This window comes from Gopherus evgoodei, chromosome 18 (genome assembly GCF_007399415.2).
Source record: "Gopherus evgoodei ecotype Sinaloan lineage chromosome 18, rGopEvg1_v1.p, whole genome shotgun sequence".
Taxonomy (NCBI): Eukaryota; Metazoa; Chordata; order Testudines; family Testudinidae; genus Gopherus; species Gopherus evgoodei.
This window is the reverse complement of record NC_044339.1, coordinates 1,662,229-1,679,868: the sequence shown is the minus strand read 5'-3', so window position 1 is coordinate 1,679,868 and position 17,640 is coordinate 1,662,229. Positions and strand designations below refer to the sequence as shown.

The 17,640-nt window shown below is 63.7% G+C and overlaps 1 protein-coding gene across 1 annotated transcript in view; it reads left to right on the top strand.

Annotated features, from left to right (window-relative positions):
• The window catches only part of HSPG2 (heparan sulfate proteoglycan 2), a 189,453-nt gene that overhangs the window by 61,335 nt on the left and 110,478 nt on the right, over positions 1-17,640 (top strand). Inside the window, exons 8-23 of the mRNA XM_030537635.1 lie at positions 1,303-1,437; positions 3,116-3,406; positions 6,031-6,150; positions 7,405-7,536; positions 7,746-7,890; positions 8,377-8,528; positions 8,915-9,061; positions 10,078-10,241; positions 10,716-10,895; positions 11,592-11,788; positions 13,304-13,451; positions 13,792-13,919; positions 14,050-14,136; positions 14,471-14,529; positions 15,160-15,227; positions 16,984-17,124. Coding sequence (XP_030393495.1) covers positions 1,303-1,437; positions 3,116-3,406; positions 6,031-6,150; positions 7,405-7,536; positions 7,746-7,890; positions 8,377-8,528; positions 8,915-9,061; positions 10,078-10,241; positions 10,716-10,895; positions 11,592-11,788; positions 13,304-13,451; positions 13,792-13,919; positions 14,050-14,136; positions 14,471-14,529; positions 15,160-15,227; positions 16,984-17,124 — 2,294 coding nt within the window. The remainder of the gene's footprint in view (positions 1-1,302; positions 1,438-3,115; positions 3,407-6,030; positions 6,151-7,404; positions 7,537-7,745; positions 7,891-8,376; positions 8,529-8,914; positions 9,062-10,077; positions 10,242-10,715; positions 10,896-11,591; positions 11,789-13,303; positions 13,452-13,791; positions 13,920-14,049; positions 14,137-14,470; positions 14,530-15,159; positions 15,228-16,983; positions 17,125-17,640) is intronic.

Below are 17,640 nucleotides of genomic sequence, written 5' to 3'. Positions count from 1 at the left end.
AGATGCTGTCCTCTGGCTCGGCGCCTTTGTGCAGGCACATGCAGCTGGCTTTCAGCCCAATGCCGCCACACCAGGAAACACAGGGCCATGCCAGGGCGCCTGCTTTTGGGCTGGGAACCAGGGGCCATGGGCAGGGCCCGCTCCAGGGTTTCTGCTGCCCCAAACGTCGGGGGGAAAAAAAAAGCCGTGATTGTGATCGGCGGCACTTCGGCGGCAGCTCCACCGTGCTGCTTTCTTCTTTGGCACTTCGGCGGCAGGTCCTTCCCTCCGAGAGGGACCTGCTGCTGAATTTCCGCTGAAGAGCTGGACGTGCCGCCCCCATCCATGGGCCGCCCCAAGTACCTGCTTGCTGCGCTGGCGCCTGGAGCCGGCCCTGGCCATGGGTACAGGCCTGCTGAGGCTTGTGGGTTCTGGGGAGAATCACAAGTGCCCACGTCCCCTTGCTCCTGGACCAGGTGAGCTCTGGGCCGGTCTGTGCTGCTTCAGGGATTGACCAGAGGGGGCGCTTCAGAGCACTGGTATTACCTCCAGTGGGGGTGAGCCAGCAGCCTCCACTGCAGTCCCCCTGCTGGCTGCATCTTGCCCTGCTCCCAGACCCCGCAGACCCAGGCCCAAGCAATCCCACCCCCACCTGAGCCCAGCAGACTCAAGCAAGGTCAGAGCCAGTGGTTAGTGCAGGGACTCACCAGGCAGGAGTCCAAATCTACCGGGGTCTCTTAGTGTCGTGGGCAGGTGGGCCCTGTGCCATGGCATGTCTGCCTCATGGTGTGTGTGCCGCATGGCGTGTGCACGTGGCATCTGCCATGCGTTGCATGTGTCACATGGCACATGCCCCATGATGTGTGTACCTGCCGCCTGCTCTAACCGTGTGCAGTGCTTGTTTTGCTCCTGAACATGGAGCTCGCAGGGTTTCTGGTGCAGGGTTTCTGGAGTTTCCAGTTGGGCAGGGGCTTGCAGGGGGCAGCGAGGGGATTTCCATGCAGCTGCACAAGTCTGGGGAGGCGGGAGGAGGCAGAGTAGGGTGTCCTTGGGGGCGGGGTGGCAGTGAGGGGAACTCTGGGGGCCCCCTGTGAGCCTGCGGAGGAGAAGGGGCTGCGGTCAAGCTCTAGCCATCTGGCTGGGATTTGACATCCCAGGAGCTAGCTGGGCCAAGGTCAAACTGGGCTGGTTCTGGAGCCGTGGCCCATGGGCTGAGAGCTTTCCCCAGGGGTTGGGGCCCTAGTGGCATCTCCCCTCGCCCCCAAGGCACTGCCCCAGGCTGGCCTGGGCGTCCCGTGGCTCTGACTCCTGCCCCTGTTGCAGTGCCCCCGGATGTGCGTGCCTGCACCGGGGAGGAGTTTGCCTGCAGCAGCGGGGAGTGCATCGACAAGGAATTCCGCTGCGACCGCCGCCCTGACTGCCGCGACATGTCGGACGAACTGAACTGCGGTAGAATGGGTGGGGCTGGGGCTATTGAAGGGGAATGGGTGGGGGCGGGGCTATTGAAGGGGGCGGGGCCATTGACTGTGAGGCCCGCCAGCCCATCCCCCGCAGTGGTCCCCCTGCGTATGTCCTTCCTCTAGCCAGCTCCTCCCCTCTGAACCTCTCACAGCACAGATCCAGCACCCCCCCACCCCAGCACAGAGATGGCCAGGAATCCTGGCACGAGCCCCACTCAGCTCCCACGGGATCTCTGGTGGGGTTAAATGCCTCCCAGCAGCTTCCAGGCCTCAGCTCCCTCCCTCCCTGTGACCACAGAGCCATGGGCAATAGAGCCCCGAGGAACCCCCGGCCCGTCCCTGGCGCCTCCAGCTGAGGTGGGAGGGATTATGCCCCGTGCTCACTAAGGTGCTTTTCAGATGGGGAATCTGAGGCATGGAGCAGCCAAGGTGAGAGTTGGGGCTCGGGCCCCCGCCCGTCCTCAGTGACCCTGAGGACAGAAAGCGCTGCTGCCCAGGCCATGCCCTCTGTCTGCCCTTCTCTAGGCCAGAGCTGGAGTGGGGCGGCGGGGGGAGGGATTGCTCACAGCAAGCTGGTCTCCTGGGCTCAGCTGGTCCCATGCAATGCCCCTGGGAGCAGATTGCGCAGCCTGACCGAGCTCCCCCAGTGCTGGTCTCTCCCCGGCTCAGTTCCCTGGCTGAGTCCCTGCTGTGGCACACCCAGAATATCCCCTGTAACTATGAGGGAGACCCTCTGTCCCCAGGCCTGGGGAGCACGGGACTGGCCCAGCTGAGAGGGGGCACCTGCCCTGGAGGCCTGATGAGCTCCCCAGGGCTCTGTGCCCAGCAGGACCTGCCTTGAGCCCTGGGAACCAGAGGCCTCTGGCTGCAGGGGCCAGGAGTTCCCCAGCACCCATGGTCCTAGAGCCGGGGCTGCCTTGGGAACTAACTGATCTCCCCCACTCTTTACCCTTGCCTGCCCTTGGCTATTGCTGCGACCACAGCCCTGACGGCAGGGACGGCTCCGAGGAGCACGGCTGTGGTAGGGAGCCCGGGGGCCCCAGGACTTTCCCTCTCCACCTGCTGCTATTTGGGGAGGGGCTGGGCACCCTTTTCCCAGGCTTCCAAAGGGACAGCTGTCAGGACAGCCCAAGGCACAGCCAGGTGCTGCCCCTTGCCTGGGCACCAGCTGGAATGCCAGTGGGCTGGGGAGGGGGCACGTGTGTTGTGAAGGCTTTTCCCATGGGCATGCTCTGCCCACAAGCCCACCCAGCAGGTATGTGTCAGGGACACCCTCAGACTGCCAGGGGCATCCCCATGCTAGCAAGGAGCCCAGGGCCCAGCAGCGCCAGGCCTTGCCGTGGGACCTGCATGCTGCCATAGTCCCGGGACAGGCAGTTGAGATTGGATGGGAGGGGACAAGTAATGTCCTGTGCCCCCCAGCCATGGAGTCTTCATTCCCTGAGGCTGGATCCCATTCCTGCCTATGCTGCATGCCCTGGCCACTTGCCCAGTCGCTGCCCCGCCTGCCAGCTGAACCCCCTGTAGCCAGCCTTGCTCTCCTGATCACAGATACCTTCCTTGGTGGCCCTGCCCTGCCCAGCCTGGCCCAGATCCCAGGGCTGCATCCCCTGCCCCGGCTCTGGTTCGCAGCCCCTTTCTCTCCAGTCACTAATGTTCTCTTTGTCTGGCCCCAGATCCGCAGGAAGTGGTGAGCCCCCCACCCCCACCCATCACCACTGCTCAGCCGGCCACCACCCGGACACCCACAACCACCCCCTGGACGCCCATGGTCACTACCAGGAGGGTGCCGTTCACCACGCCCCCCCGGCTCATCACCTCCAGGCACCCGCCGGTTTGGCACCCCTTGGAGCTGCACCCCTGCCGCCGGGATGAGGCCGTCTGCTCCAACAAGCAGTGCATCCCCCGAGACTACCTGTGCGACGGCGAGCAGGACTGCCTGGATGGGAGCGACGAGCTCAGCTGCGGTAGGGGGCATGCGGGGGCTGGGCCGGGCCAGGAGGGGCAGCAAAAGAGTGGCCAGGCTAGCAGCTGCAGCACTAGCCCAGGACATGGCCCTCGCTTGGCTGGCTCCTGCAATTGGCTGACGGATCACTGCTGGGGAATCGGGTCCCTGTGCAACGCTGGGGGAGGGGCTGTCACATGGCACAGTGGGGGGTACAGGCGCAGAGATGGGAGAGGGGCTGTCACATGACACGGTGCAGAGGTACAGGTGCAGTGCTGGGGAGGGGCTGTCACATGACACAGTGCAGGGGTACAGGCGCAGAGATGGGAGAGGGGCTGTCACATGACACGGTGCGAGGGTACAGGTGCAGTGCTGGGGAGGGGCAGTCATCTGGCACAGTGCAGGGGTACAGGCGCAGAGCTGGGGAGGGTCTGTCACATGGCACAGTGCAGAGATACAGATGTAGAGCGGGGAGAGGGCCTGTCACGTGGCACAATGCAGAGGTACAGGCTCAGCTCTGGGGAGGGGCTGTCACATGGCACGGTGTGGGGGTACAGACGCAGTGCTGGGGAGGGGCTGTCACAGGGCACGGTGTGGGGGTACAGGCTCAGCACTGGTGTCATGGTATAATTCCCCACACTGAACCTTAGCGTCCAAAAGATGGGGTACCAGCATGAATTCCTCTAAGCTCAATTACCAGCTTAGAACCTGTAGCGCTGCCACCAACCAGGAATTCCAGTGCCTGGTACACTCTGGTTCCCCCAAAACCTTGCCCGGGGACCCCCAAGACCCAGTCCCTCTGGATCTTAACACAAGGAAAGTAAACCCTTTCCCTCACCATTGCCTCTCCCAGGCTTCCCGTCCCTGGGTTACCCTGGAAGATCACTGTGATTCAAACTCCTTGAATCTTTAAACAGAGAGGAAAATGCACCTTCCCTCCTCCTTCTCAATCCCCCTCCCAGACACTCCCTGAGAGAGACAGTAATCCTAACACAGAGAGAAATTAACCTTTCTCTCCCCCTTCCCTCCTTTCTCCCCACCAATTCCCTGGTGAATTCAGACCCAGTCCCCTGGGGTCTCACCAAAGTTAAAAAAAACAATCAGGTTCTTAAACAAGAAAAGCTTTTAATTAAAGAAAGAAAAAACAGTAAAAATTATCTTTGTAAATTTAAGATGGAATATGTTACAGGGTTTTTCAGCTATAGACACTGGGAATACCCTCCCAGCCTAAGGATGCAAGTACAAATTAAAATCCTTCCAGCCAAATACACATTTGCAAATAAAGAAAACAAACATAAGTCTAACTTGCCTTATCTACCTAGTACTCACTATTCTGGACATAGAAGAGACTGTATCAGAGAGATTGGAGAGAAACCTGGTTGCACATCTGGTCACTCTCAGAACCCAGAGAGAACAACAACCAAACACTAACAGCACACACACAAAAACTTCCCTCCCTCAAGATTTGAAAGTATCCTGTCCCCTGATTGGTCCTCTGGTCAGGTGACAGCCAGGCTCACTGATCTTGTTAACCCTTTCCAGGCAAAAGAGATATGAAGTACTTCTGTTCTATTAACTCTTAACTATCTGTTTATGACAGCTGGGAAGGGGCTGTCACAGGGCACGATGGGGGGGTACAGGCGCAGCGCTGGGGAGGGGCTGTCACATGGCACGGTGGGGGGTACAGGCGCAGCGCTGGGGAGGGGCTGTCACATGGCACGGTGGGGGGTACAGGCACAGCGCTGGGGAGGGGCTGTCACATGGCACGGTGGGGGGGTACAGGCACAGCGCTGGGGAGAGGCTGTCACATGGCACGGTGGGGGGGTACAGGCGCAGCGCTGGGGAGGGGCTGTCACATGGCACGGTGGGGGATACAGGCGCAGCGCTGGGGAGGGGCTGTCACATGGCACGGTGGGGGGAACAGGCACAGCGCTGGGGAGGGGCTGTCACATGGCACGGTGGGGGGGTACAGGCACAGCACTGGGGAGGGGCTGTCACATTTCACGGTGGGGGGGTACAGGCGCAGCGCTGGGGAGGGGCTGTCACATGGCACGGTGGGGGGGTACAGGCACAGCGCTGGGGAGGGGCTGTCACATGGCACGGTGCGGGGGTACAGGCACAGCACTGGGGAGGGGCTGTCACATGGCACGGTGGGGGGGTACAGGCGCAGCACTGGGGAGGGGCTGTCACAAGGCACGGTGGGGGGGTACAGGCGCAGCGCTGGGGAGGGACTGTCACAGGGCACGGTGGGGGGGTACAGGCGCAGCGCTGGGGAGGGGCTGTCACAGGGCACGGTGGGGGGGTACAGGCGCAGCGCTGGGGAGGGGCTGTCACAGGGCACGGTGGGGGGGTACAGGCGCAGCGCTGGGGAGGGGCTGTCACATGGCACGGTGGGGGGGTACAGGCACAGCACTGAGGAGGGGCTGTCACATGGCACGGTGGGGGGGTACAGGCACTGCACTGGGGAGGGGCTGTCACATGGCACGGTGGGGGGGTATAGGCGCAGCGCTGGGGAGGGACTGTCACAGGGCACAGTGGGGGGGTACAGGCGCAGCGCTGGGGAGGGCCTGTGTCTGGGTGCAGGCAGCTCTCCTGCTATGGGGGCCCAGGCAGCGCACTGATGGATTCCCCCCCCCCCCCCGACAGGCACCCCTACCCCGTGCGAGCCCAACGAGTTCCAGTGCCGGAACGGGCACTGCGCCCTGAAGCTGTGGCGCTGCGACGGGGACAACGACTGTGTGGACGGCTCCGACGAGGTGGACTGCCGTAAGTGTGCTGGCAGGAGCACCATCCTGCCGCCTTGGGCTGTGCCAGAGAGCTCCCAGCCTTCCCTGGGCCCTGCCAGGGCACCAGCGCTTCTCAGCCCCCAGGCCAGCTCCGGGCTGCTGCCTGGGCCCCTGGAAACGGCCCAGGCTGTTGCTCTGACCTCCAGGGTGCAAAGGAGGCCAAGCAGGAAGGCCGAATAGAGCCGTCTCCTGACTCCCAAGGGACCCTGGGGGCTGGGGGCTCGGGCTGGGGGCAGGGTTGGGCTGTGGTGGAGGATGATGTGTAGAAGGGCACGGCTCGTCCCTTGGTGTCTCTCACCCAGCTGGCGCCCTGTGTCCTGGGGCCAGAGGAGCTGCCATCACCCACACATGATGCCAGCTGGGCTGGCGCGATGTGGGTCAGGCTGGAGGGTGACACCAGCTGGGCAGGGGATGATGCGGGTCAGGCGCGGGTGGTGACACCAGCCGGGCAGGGGGCGATGCGGGTCAGGCTGGGGGTTGACACCAACTGGGCAGGGGGCGATGCGGGTCAGGCGTGGGGGGTGACACCATCCGGGCAAGGGGCGATGCAGGTCAGGCTTAGGGGGTGACACCAGCTGGGCAGGGGATGATGCAGGTCAGGCTGGGGGGGTGACACCAGCTGGGCAGGAGATGATGCAGGTCAGGCTAGGGGGTGACACCAGCTGGGCTGGGGACGATGTGGGTCAGGCTGGGGGGTGACACCAGCTGGGCAGGGGACAATGTGGGTCAGGCTGGGGGGTGACACCAGCCAGGCAGGGGGCGATGCGAGTCAGGCGGGGGGGTGACACCATCCGGGCAGGGGGCGATGCGGGTCAGGCGGGGGGGTGACACCATCCGGGCAGGGGGCGATGCGGGTCAGGCGCGAGGGTGACACCAACTGGGCAGGGGGCGATGCGGGTCAGGCGCGGGGGGTGACACCATCCGGGCAGGGGGCGATGCGGGTCAGGCTGAGGGGGTGACACCAGCTGGCCAGGGGATGATGTGGGTCAGGCGGGGGGGGTGACACCAGCTGGGCAGGGGATGATGCGGGTCAGGCTGGGGGGTGACACCAGCTGGGCAGGGGGCGATGCGGGTCAGGCTGAGGGGGGTGATGCCAGCTGGGCAGGGGGTGAATCTGGTCAGGCGGGGGGGGTGTTGCCAGCTGGGCAGGGGGCAATGCTGGTCAGGCGGGGGGGGATATGGCCAGGCATTGCAGGCTTATGCCCACTAACCCCCTCTTCTCACGCCCCTGCAGCCACCAAGGGCCCCTATGACACCTGCAGCCCCTACCAGTTCTCCTGCGTGTCCAGCCGCACCTGTATCCCAGCCAGCTACCAGTGCGACGAGGAGGCTGACTGCCCCGACCGCTCCGACGAGGTCGGCTGCAGTGAGTGGGGGCATAGGGCGGGCTGTGGGGCCTTTCCCCCAGGGGGAGAGGAATGGGATCAGCCAGCCGGCTTGGCAGTGGGTTGTCTGCCCTCCAAGGAGGGGTGGGAGAACTGTGGTCTCAGGGTGCCCTCCCCTTGGAGCTGCTGTGGGGCAGCCTAGGCCTGGAGTGGGGGTCGCCTGCCTGCCTCACCTGGTTCCTCCCCCCAGCACCGCCGCAAGTCATCACGCCCCCCGAGGAGTCTGTGCAGGCCACCCCCGGGCAGACAGTGCGTTTCCACTGCGTGGCCGTCGGTGTGCCCACCCCCATCATCACCTGGAGACTCAACTGGGGCCACATACCTGCCAACAGGAGGTAGGCTGGGGGGTGGCCTGGTATACCCCACGGAGTGGGGGAGGTGCTTTCAGAAGGGGGCTTTGCAGTGTGCAGGGGGGCTCTGCAGTGGTGGAGGGGCTTAGCAGTGGGGGAGGGGTGTTGCGGTGGAGGTGCAGTGGGGATTAGTGTGGGAGGGCTCTGCAGCATGTGTGGGGGCTCTGTAGCGGGGGAAGGGCATTGCAGTGGGAGTGCAGTGGGGGTTGGCATGAGGGACTCTGCAGTGCATGGGGAGTGGTGGGTTGGCGGGAGGGATTCTGCAGTGTGTGGACATTGCAGTGGGGGAGGGACTGTGCAGTGACGGTTCGGTGGAGTGTTGGCGTGAGAGGGGGCATTGCAGTGGGGGAGGGGTGTTCCAGTGAGATTGCACTGGGGGGTTGGTGTGAGGGGCTCTGCAGCGCATCAGACCTTCTTGCCAGGGCTCCCTCCATTGGGACTTACAGGCACTGCCCTTCCTCCCCTCCCCAGAGTGTCCATAAGCAGCGAGAACGGTCACGGAACGCTGACCATCCGGGACGTGAAGGAGGCCGACCAGGGTGCCTACACTTGTGAAGCCATCAATGCCCGGGGCATGGTATTTGGGATCCCTGATGGTGTGCTGAGCCTCACGCCCCGGCGTGGTGAGTCTGGGGCCCGCCACCCACCCTCTCAGACCTGGCCAGTGAGCGCAGGGCCCCGGGGGTGGGCTTACTTGTGTGTGACCTCCCCAGCTGTGGCCTTGCAGTCCCTGGGGAGGGGGGAGTTGAACCTGGACGGGGAAGCAGGGCGGGCAGGAACGGGGGACCGACTGGCATCTGGGACTCACCTGGGTGAGAAATTTCCCAGGTGAGGCTGGAGGTTCCTGGTCAGTGACAGTCCTGTCACCACTGTCGTGGGCTCCATGGCACCTCCCTGCCCTACCTCATTCCTGTGGGGGGCTTGTGGCACTGGCGGAGACATGGAGCCAGGTCCGTGATGTGCCCCCAGGGCTCCAGGGCCTATCATGGTCTCTCTCCTCTCCTGGCAGGTCCCTGCCCCGAAGGATACTTCCATGTTGAAGGTACGTCCAAGTGCCTGCCCTGCTTCTGCTTTGGCATCACCACGGCTTGCCATGGCACCAGCCGCTACCGGGACCAGATCCGCCTGCGCTTCGACACGCCTGATGACTTCAAGGGTGAGGGGCCAGGAGGGGCAGCTGCCAGTACTATCCGGGCCCTGTCGTGCAACACGCCCTCTTCCTCCCTGGGCCATGGGCACTGCCCTGTCGCTTTCCCAGGGCGAGATTCTGGCTGTAGTTTCCCAGCTGTGCAACACATCTCTCTGGGAGGAATGCCCCCCCATGAGTGGTGTGAGCCCACCGAGGTGGCCTAGCCTCAGGCCTCGGCCCCCTGCTGCTGCACACACTGGCCTGGGAGGGCTAATGTGGGCCATGGAAGGGTGGCTCAGGTTGGCTGCCCAGCTTGGAAAGCAGATTAACTAGCAGTTAGAGGAACGGCCTCCAGAGTGGCTGGCTGCAGACAGGGTGGAGTGGAGGGGTTTGTAGGGCCCACATGGCTGGACAGTTTTTTCTAAGCTGGCTCCTGGCCAATCAGGCCCCACTCTGGTTCCTGGCTTGTGCAGCAGGTGCCCTCATGATGGGCCGAGGACCGGTACAGAGCTATTCCACAGACTCACTCTGACAGCCAGACCAGAAGGATCTCATCAGCCGCAGCTCAGCTCTGCGGGCAGGAGGGGACTCGAGGGAGGGCAGTGGGTCTTGTGGGGGGGCCTCTCGCAGCAGCCATCTCCCCATGCAGCCTTGCCCCTCTCCATGTGGCTGAGTGCTTGTGACGTTATGAGTATAATATAACATCTCACTGAAAGATGACAGGGCCAGAAAGAGTTAATTAACTCACCTCACCGACTGACCTGACCCATGGGTGAACCTTAATGACTGGTTAGAAGATCGTAAATGAATAGAGCTTTGAAATGCAAGTCTGCATTGTTAGAGGTAGAAGGGGAGATGTTTGTTCAGGTCTTGTGATGTAAGCAAACAAGTCTTGTCTATTGCTGTAGTTTTAATTCAAGGATCAAAAAAGGAATATTAGCATTTATGATGATACTTGAGTGACCTCAGCTGGCTCCCACCGGCACCGTCACAGTGCTGTACTGGGAGCAAGGAGGCACTGAGCCTTTCCTCCTCCTGGCCAGGTGTGAACGTGACAACACCAGCGCAGCCGGGGACGCTGCCCCTCTCTTCCACACAGCTCCAGATCGACCCGGCCCTGCAGGAGTTCCAGCTCGTGGACCTGTCCAGGAGGTTCCTGACACACGACTCCTTCTGGACATTGCCCAGCCAGTTCCTGGGCAACAAGGTGAAGGGCCAGGACCGGGCACGTCCCAGGGCAGGGAGGGGACAGCAGCCTGGGAGGGAAGGTGGCAAGTGGAGTTGCCTGTCCCTCCGTTGGCACCCTCCGTGGCACAGGGAAGTGTCAGCTCTGCTGGGGGACTCTGGGGCAGGAACTGTGCCACCATGCATGGCAGCTCAGTGCCACGTCCCCAGGGGCCTGGTGACTGTGCAGCCCGGCTGATGCTGGAGAGCAGAGGGTCCCCTCTAGACACGCAGCCTCACGTGGGTTAGAGCGGGGTGAAGGCTCTGGCTGTACCCTGCCCATGCCCCAGGAGCGCCCCCACTGGCTGGTCTGGTGACGCCTGTCAGCGAAGAGCCAAGGGGGAGCTGAGCTGGCCTGAGGCCTTGTGGATGGCAAGGGAGGGGCTGGGTTCTTTGCAGTGCTCGCAGGGCTGCCCCCGGGGCTGCATGCTGACCTGAGCTCTGCTGCTGGTTGCAGGTGGACTCCTACGGCGGGTACCTCAGCTTCAAGGTGCGCTATGGGCTGGCGCGCGGCCAGTCAGAGCCCGTGCAGAAGTCCAACGTGGTGATTGTGGGGAATGGGCAGAAGCTCATCTACCGGGTACAGGTGCCCACCCAGCCGTCGGTCGTCAACCAGCGCCAGATTCACTTCACAGAGGTGGGTGCTGCTGGAGAGGCAGCGGGCCCCACGTGCCCAGGGAGGGCTGAGGGCATCTGTCCCCAGTGGCATGCCCTCTCAGCCGCCTGTGCCAATGACTGCGTGTTCAGCCTACTCACTTGGCTTCCAGTAGGGCTCTCGCACCGTGCGGGGGGGTGCTGTTCTGCGGCTCATCCCAGCTGGCACTGCCGTGCCCAGCTGGCCCCTTGCAGAGGCGGGAGGCAGGCCCAGCCAGGCAACCAAAACTCATTCTGTGGCTCACCAAGTGCCCCCAGATGCCTGTGGGCAGCTCCAGGGCAGGCAAAGGCAGCGGGAAGCTGGGGTGAAGGAGACGAGATGCTGAGACCCGTCGCTCATCCTCAGCGCCTTAGCGAGGGTGTCCCGCACTGGGCGTGATGCCCTCAGGGGAAACAAAGGCTGCCTTGGCTTTCTCTGCCACCTCCTTCCTGGCCCCTGATTGCCAGGAGCACATGGCCAGGGGATTCCCCTGCTCTCCAGTCACCGGGGCAGAGGTATGCAGACATGGTATGTCACATCCAGTGCGGTTGTCAGCACCATGAATGGGCTTCTGCAGCTGCTGTGTGCCCGGCCCTCTGGGTGCAGTGCTAGGATGCCCCCGGGTCTGTATCGCCCTGTGTTCCTGGCACGCACTCGGGGGGCGAATGCAACATTGTCCCTCCTCTGCGCCTTTCCCAGGAGAACTGGCAGCAGGAGTCGGGCGCCCCGGTGAGCCGGGAGATGCTACTCCTGGCTCTGCAGAACCTGGAGAGCATCCTGGTACAGACGGTCTACGACAACAAGATGGCGAGCGTGGGGCTGAGTGACATTGCCATGGACACCACCACCGTGGAGCTCACCAGCCAGGGCGTGGCACAGGGCGTCGAGGAGTGCAGGTGCCGTCAGGAAACTCCCAGGGAGCTCAGGGCCCCATTGTTCTGGGCCCAAGGAGCTGTGGGCTGGCTGGTGCCTCTCTTCCCTGTGGGCACCGTATAGCCAGAATGCACCATTGCTGCAGCAAGGCAGGGGCCCAAACTCGGCTTGGTCCCCTGTGACAGGGCTGTGCCCCTGCTGCTGTGCTGTGGGTCCCCCAGTGCCTGCCATGGGTCCCCCCTGTGTGCCGTAGGTCCCCCCAGTTCCTGCCATGGGCTACCCAGTGCCTGCCATGGGCTACCCAGTGCCTGCCATGGGTCCCCCCTGTGTGCTGCAGGTCCTCCCCAGTGCCTGCCATGGGTCCCCCCTGTATGCTGCAGGGCCCCCAGTGCCTGATGTGGGTCCCCTCAAGTGCCTGCCATGGACTCCCCAGTGCCTGCATGGGTCCCCTCTGTGTGCCACAGGTCCCCTAGTGCCTGACACAGGTCCCCCCCAGTGCCTGACGCAGGTCCCCCCCCAGTGCCTGCATGGGTCACCCCTGTGTGCTGTGGGTCCCCCAGTGCCTGATGCAGGTCCTCGTCAGTTCCTGCCATGGGCTCCCCAGTGCCTGTGCTGCAAAGAGGCAGGGGGCACTGCGGGGAGGCACTGCGCGAAAGCAGGGGGGCACAGCAGAGAGGCATGGTGCACTGCAGGGAGGCAGGGGGCACTGCGAGGAAGCAGAGGAGCACAGCGGAGAGGCACAGGGGCACTGCAGGGAGGCAGGGCACAGCGGAGAGGCACGGGGCACTGCAGGGGGCAGGGGGCACTGCGGGGAGGCAGGGGGCACTGTGGGGAAGCAGGGGGCACTGCGGAGAGGCACGTGGTCACTGCAGGGAGGCACGGGGTCACTGCAGGGGGCACTGTGGGGAAGCGGGGCACTGCAGAGAGGCACGGGAGCACTGCAGGGAGGCACGGGGGCACTGCGGAGAGGCACGGGGGCACTGCAGGGGGCAGGGGGCACTGCAGAGAGGCCTGGGGGACTGCAGGGGTCAAGGGGGCACTGCGGGGAAGCAGGGGGCACTGCAGGGAGGCAGAGGGCACTGCAGGGAGGCAGGGGGCACAGCGGAGAGGCACGGGGCACTGCAGGGGGGGAGGGGGACACTGCGGAGAGGCACGAGGACACTGCAGGAAGGCAGGGGGGCACTGCGGGGAGGGGAGGCAGTGCAGGGAAGTACTACGGACTGTGCAGTACCCTCAGTGCTGGAGTATCCCAGTCCCGAACCAAGAAAGGGCACCTGCCTCAGGGCATGCCCCAAGGGACCAACCTGCTGTCCCGAGCCCCTAGTGAGTGGGGAGGGGACCACTCCAGCTGGCTCCCCTCCCCCACTGTGGAGACCTGGCCATTGCTGCTGCTCAGGGTCCATCCCCGTTGGAACCAGGGTGGGAGGCAGCATCCTGAGCCCGTGGGATTACCAGGGGGAATGTCAGCCAAGCCCTTGGCTTTCCATAGCCTGGGACTGTCCCACTCCCTGCGTCCAGCTCCCCTGACTCCCTTGCAGGTGCCCCATCGGCTACTCGGGCCTGTCCTGCGAGAGGTGCGATGCCCGGTTCAAGCGGGTACGGGAGGGCCCCTACCTCGGCACCTGCTCTGGCTGCAACTGCCACGGGCACTCCAGCTCCTGTGACCGGGTCTACGGCTACTGTCTGGTAAGGGACAGGGCCTGGCTACTCCTGGCTACCACCTGGCCCCGCCAGACGCCAAGCGGGCTGGAGTGGGACTCTATGCACCACCCAGTCCTGGGCTCTCTCCTCTAGGCATGTGCTGGCAATGCCAGGTAGACCGTGGATGGGCAGTGCCGCTCGTGACTTGCCCAGTCCAGTGCATGCTGGGACATCTGAGCGCAGAGGGGAGTCACTGTCAGGGGTGGGCTTGTGCTCCCTTGTTCACGGTGTGGTGCTGCGCAGTGCGCGTGGCATTGCCTGCCAGGGGCACTGTGCCCCTCGCAGTTTCCTGGAGCCTCAGTGACCCATCTCCTCCCTCCCCCAGAACTGCCAGCACAACACAGAGGGGCCTCAGTGTAACAAGTGCAAACCTGGCTTCTTTGGAGATGCCACCAGAGGCAACGCCACAGCCTGTCGGCCCTGCCCCTGCCCCTACACTGACCCTGCGCGCAGGTGAGTGCTGGGAGGGCACCCCCAGTGGCTCGCAGGGTGTGGGCGCCCCATTGCTGGGCTGCTCTGTGCCTGGCTCCATGCTCCCCGGGGGCACGCAGGGCGCTAACTGTCTCTGCTTTGCTGCCTGCAGGTTCTCCGACACGTGCTTTCTGGACACAGACGGCCAGGCCACATGCGACGCCTGTGCCCAGGGCTACACAGGGCGACGCTGTGAGAGGTGGGTCCCTGGGGTGCTGGTGGAGCAGAGGGGATGTTAGCCCAGGGCGCTGGGGGGTTCACCTAGATGGGGAAGGCTGCGGGGAGAGGTAAGCTGAGGGGTCCAGATGGGCCTGGTGTTTGTGTGGGGGATGGACAGCAGGGATGGCACTGGCTCCACGGGAGAGAGAAGGGCATGGACCTGGGGAGCCCTTGGGGAACAGGACACTCTGAGAGCTCTCCCACAGTGGGAGAAGGATGGGTGCCTTCTGGGATCCTGCCCCATAGAGGGGACACCCATGGCCTTGCTCCAGGACGGCCCTTTTGACCCGGTGTCTCGCTTGATTCCCCTGTAGCTGTGCCCGTGGCTATGAAGGGAACCCCATGCAGCCGGGTGGGAGTTGCGTGCGAACCAGTGAGTACCCCCTCATGCCCTCTGCCAGTAAGTTCCCCCGGCCCTTGGCATCCTGGGAAAGAGACCTCAGCCTCACCCCTCGCCCCAGGCAGGGGCTGTGCCTGGAGCCATCCTGGGGGTGCTGTGGGCTCTGCTGGGGACCCACAGCTATCCCTAGGGTCGTTCCCAGCCCCTCAATGAGGAGATTGACAGTCTGGATCTATCCTCTGGGCAGGGCCTCCTCAAACATCATGCTGCCCTTGGAGGAGCCCCCAAACTGGGCCCTGCCGTGCCTGGCCCCTGAGCCATGCGCACCGAGACACCTACGCCATAGCCTTGAGCCTTGTGTTTGGGAGCCATCAGTGGGGCAGGACAGAATCACTGTGACCCCTGAGGGAGCTCCCCCAGCGACTCCCAGCCCCCTCACTCCATTCCCTCATGATCTCATCTGGACCCAGAACGCCCCAGGGCACAATGGGCACTGCAGCTGCTGAATAGTGTCGTGGCCCCATCCCGCTCCGACGCCCCTGACTGCACAGACACCAGCCAGTGCCAAGCAGCCGGGGCTGCCCCAGGGCGTGGTAGCGGGAGATGAGTGGTTTGGAGGGTGGGTGAGTGTCTGACTGGCTGCAAACCCCTCTGCTTCCCCAGGCCAGGAGATCATACAGTGTGACGAGAGGGGGAGCAGTGACTCCACAGGAGGCGCCTGCCGCTGTAAGGTATGGTGCTGTGCGGTGCAGTGCTGTGCTGTGCTGTGCTGTGCTGTGTGGTTCTGCTGTGCGGCGCGGCGCTGCGCGGGATGGTACAATGCGGCATGGTGCGGTGCTGTGCGGTGCTCTGTGGTGCGGCGCAGTGCTGCACGGCATAGCACGATGCTGCACGGTGATGTGTGGCATGGTGCAGTGCTTTGTGATGCAGCACAGTGCTGCGCGGCACGGCATGATGCTGCATGGTGCTGTGCGGCATGGTACGGTGCTGCGTGGTGCTGTGCTGTGCTGTGTGATGCAGTGTGGTACAATGTTATGTGGTGTGATATGATGCAATACGGCATGGTACGGTGTGATACTCGATGGTCTGGTGCAGTGAAGTACGGTGTGGTGAGGCACAGTGCGGTATGGTACAGTACAGTGTGGTGTGGTACAGTGCAATACCGGGCTGTGCAGTTTGGGGGTGTGCAGTGTGTTTCAGTGCAGTGCGGCACAGTGCAGTGCTGCGCAGTGTGATGTGGTGTGGCACAGTGCTGTGCGGTGCGATACGGTGCAGTACGATGTGATACTCTATGGTGTGGTGCAGTGCAGTACGGTGTGGTGAGGTGCGGTGTTGCATGGTATAGTTTAATATGGTATGGTATGGGGCGGTGTGGTACAGTGCAATACGAGGCTGTGTGGTTTGTTGTTGCATGGTGTGTTGCACTGCAGTATGATGCTGTGTGGTGTGTTGCAGCATGGTGCTGTGCGGTGCGGTGTGGTGCTGTACAGTGAGGTGCTGAGCAGCGCGTTGCAGCATGGTGTGTTACAATGCAGCTTAGCCCTATGCAGTGCCGTGTGGTGCGTTGCAGTGCTGCATGGTGCAGTGTAGTGCAGTGCTGTACAGTGCATTTCAGTGCAGCACACCACTGCATGCTGTGGTGTGGCACAACATGGTGCTGTGCAGTGTGTTGCAGTGCGGTGCAATGCTGCGTGGTGTAGTGCTGTGCGATGCAGTGCGGTGTGACCCCACTGGCCTGGGGAGCACATTGTGGTGACAGGGATTTGAACAGCAGAAGTGAGAAGCAGAAGCGAGTAGTTGGGTGCTGCCTTCCAGACTGTGGGGAAGGGCCTGCCCTGGGGCTGGGGGCGCATGGAGAGGTTTGGGGTAGACAGCTGCATTCGGAGGTCCCAGGGCTCCTGCACCACCCCCTCCCCTAGGGCTCAGGCCCTTGGCCCCGGCCACTCCCGCGTGCCCTATACTGGCTCCATGCCAGGGGCGTCATCCATTCTGGGGGTGCTGCAGGGGCGACTCTGTTCCCTGGGGTCAGGAAGGGAGAGGAGGGGACTCTCAGCCCAATCTGAGTACAGTGACCCTCCTCAGCCATTGTGCTGGGCAGCTGCTCTGCCATCTCCGTGGCTCATCTTCAATCGCGGCAGCTGTGTCCTGCAGCCCTTTGCCTGGAGCTGCACCTGCTAGTGCCACCAGCATGCCCCTGTGGGTGCAGGACCCAGGGAACTCCCCCTCCCCTGGGGTCCCCAGACAGAACCAGCACTCCTTAGGGCCCTTGGCACCCAGCGTCAGGACTTGTTGGTGCCATGCCCACCTGAGAGCAGGCCAGAGGCCCAGGCCAACACTAGATGGGTTGGATCCCTGGAGGACAGGCTGCATTGGAGCTCTTGGGCCCTGCCAGGCTGGAGCAGTGTGGGGGGGTGCAGTGGGAGCAGCCCTGCTGCGTGCCCAGCCTGCGCCATGTTGCTCAGTGCCGTCCCTCCATCCCTTCTGCAGCCCAACGTGGCGGGACATCTCTGCAACGAGTGCACGTCTGGAGCCTTCCACCTGAGCGAGCAGAACCCCGATGGCTGCCTGAAGTGCTTCTGCATGGGGGTGTCCCAGCAGTGTGCCAGCTCCTACTGGAACAGAGAGCAGGTACCGCCCGCGGGCAGCACCTCCCCCTACCCAGAGAGTCCCACCAGGCAGGTACCCCCCACGGGCAGCACCTCCCACCCCGACACCCTCAGAGCAGGTACCCCCCGCGGGCAGCACCTCCCTCTCCCCAGAGCCTCACCAGGGAGCTACCCCCCACAGGCATCACCTCCCCCCCCCGAGAGCCCCACTAGGCAGGCACCCCCCACGGGCAGCACCTCCCACCCCGAGACCCCTCAGAGCAGGTACCCCCACGGGCAGCGCCACCCCACCCAGAAAGTCCCACCGGGCAGGTACCCTTGTGGGCAGCGCCACCCCACCCAGAGAGCCTTACTGGGCATATACTGCCAGTGGGTAACACCTCCCCACCCAGAGAACCCCAAGGGGCAGGTACCACCCATGGGCAGCACCTCCCCACCCAGAGAACCCCACCGGGCAGGTACCGCCTGCAGACAGCGCCTCCCCTCCCAGAGAGCCCCGCCGGGCAGGTACCCTCCGCAGGCAGCGCCTCCCCACCCA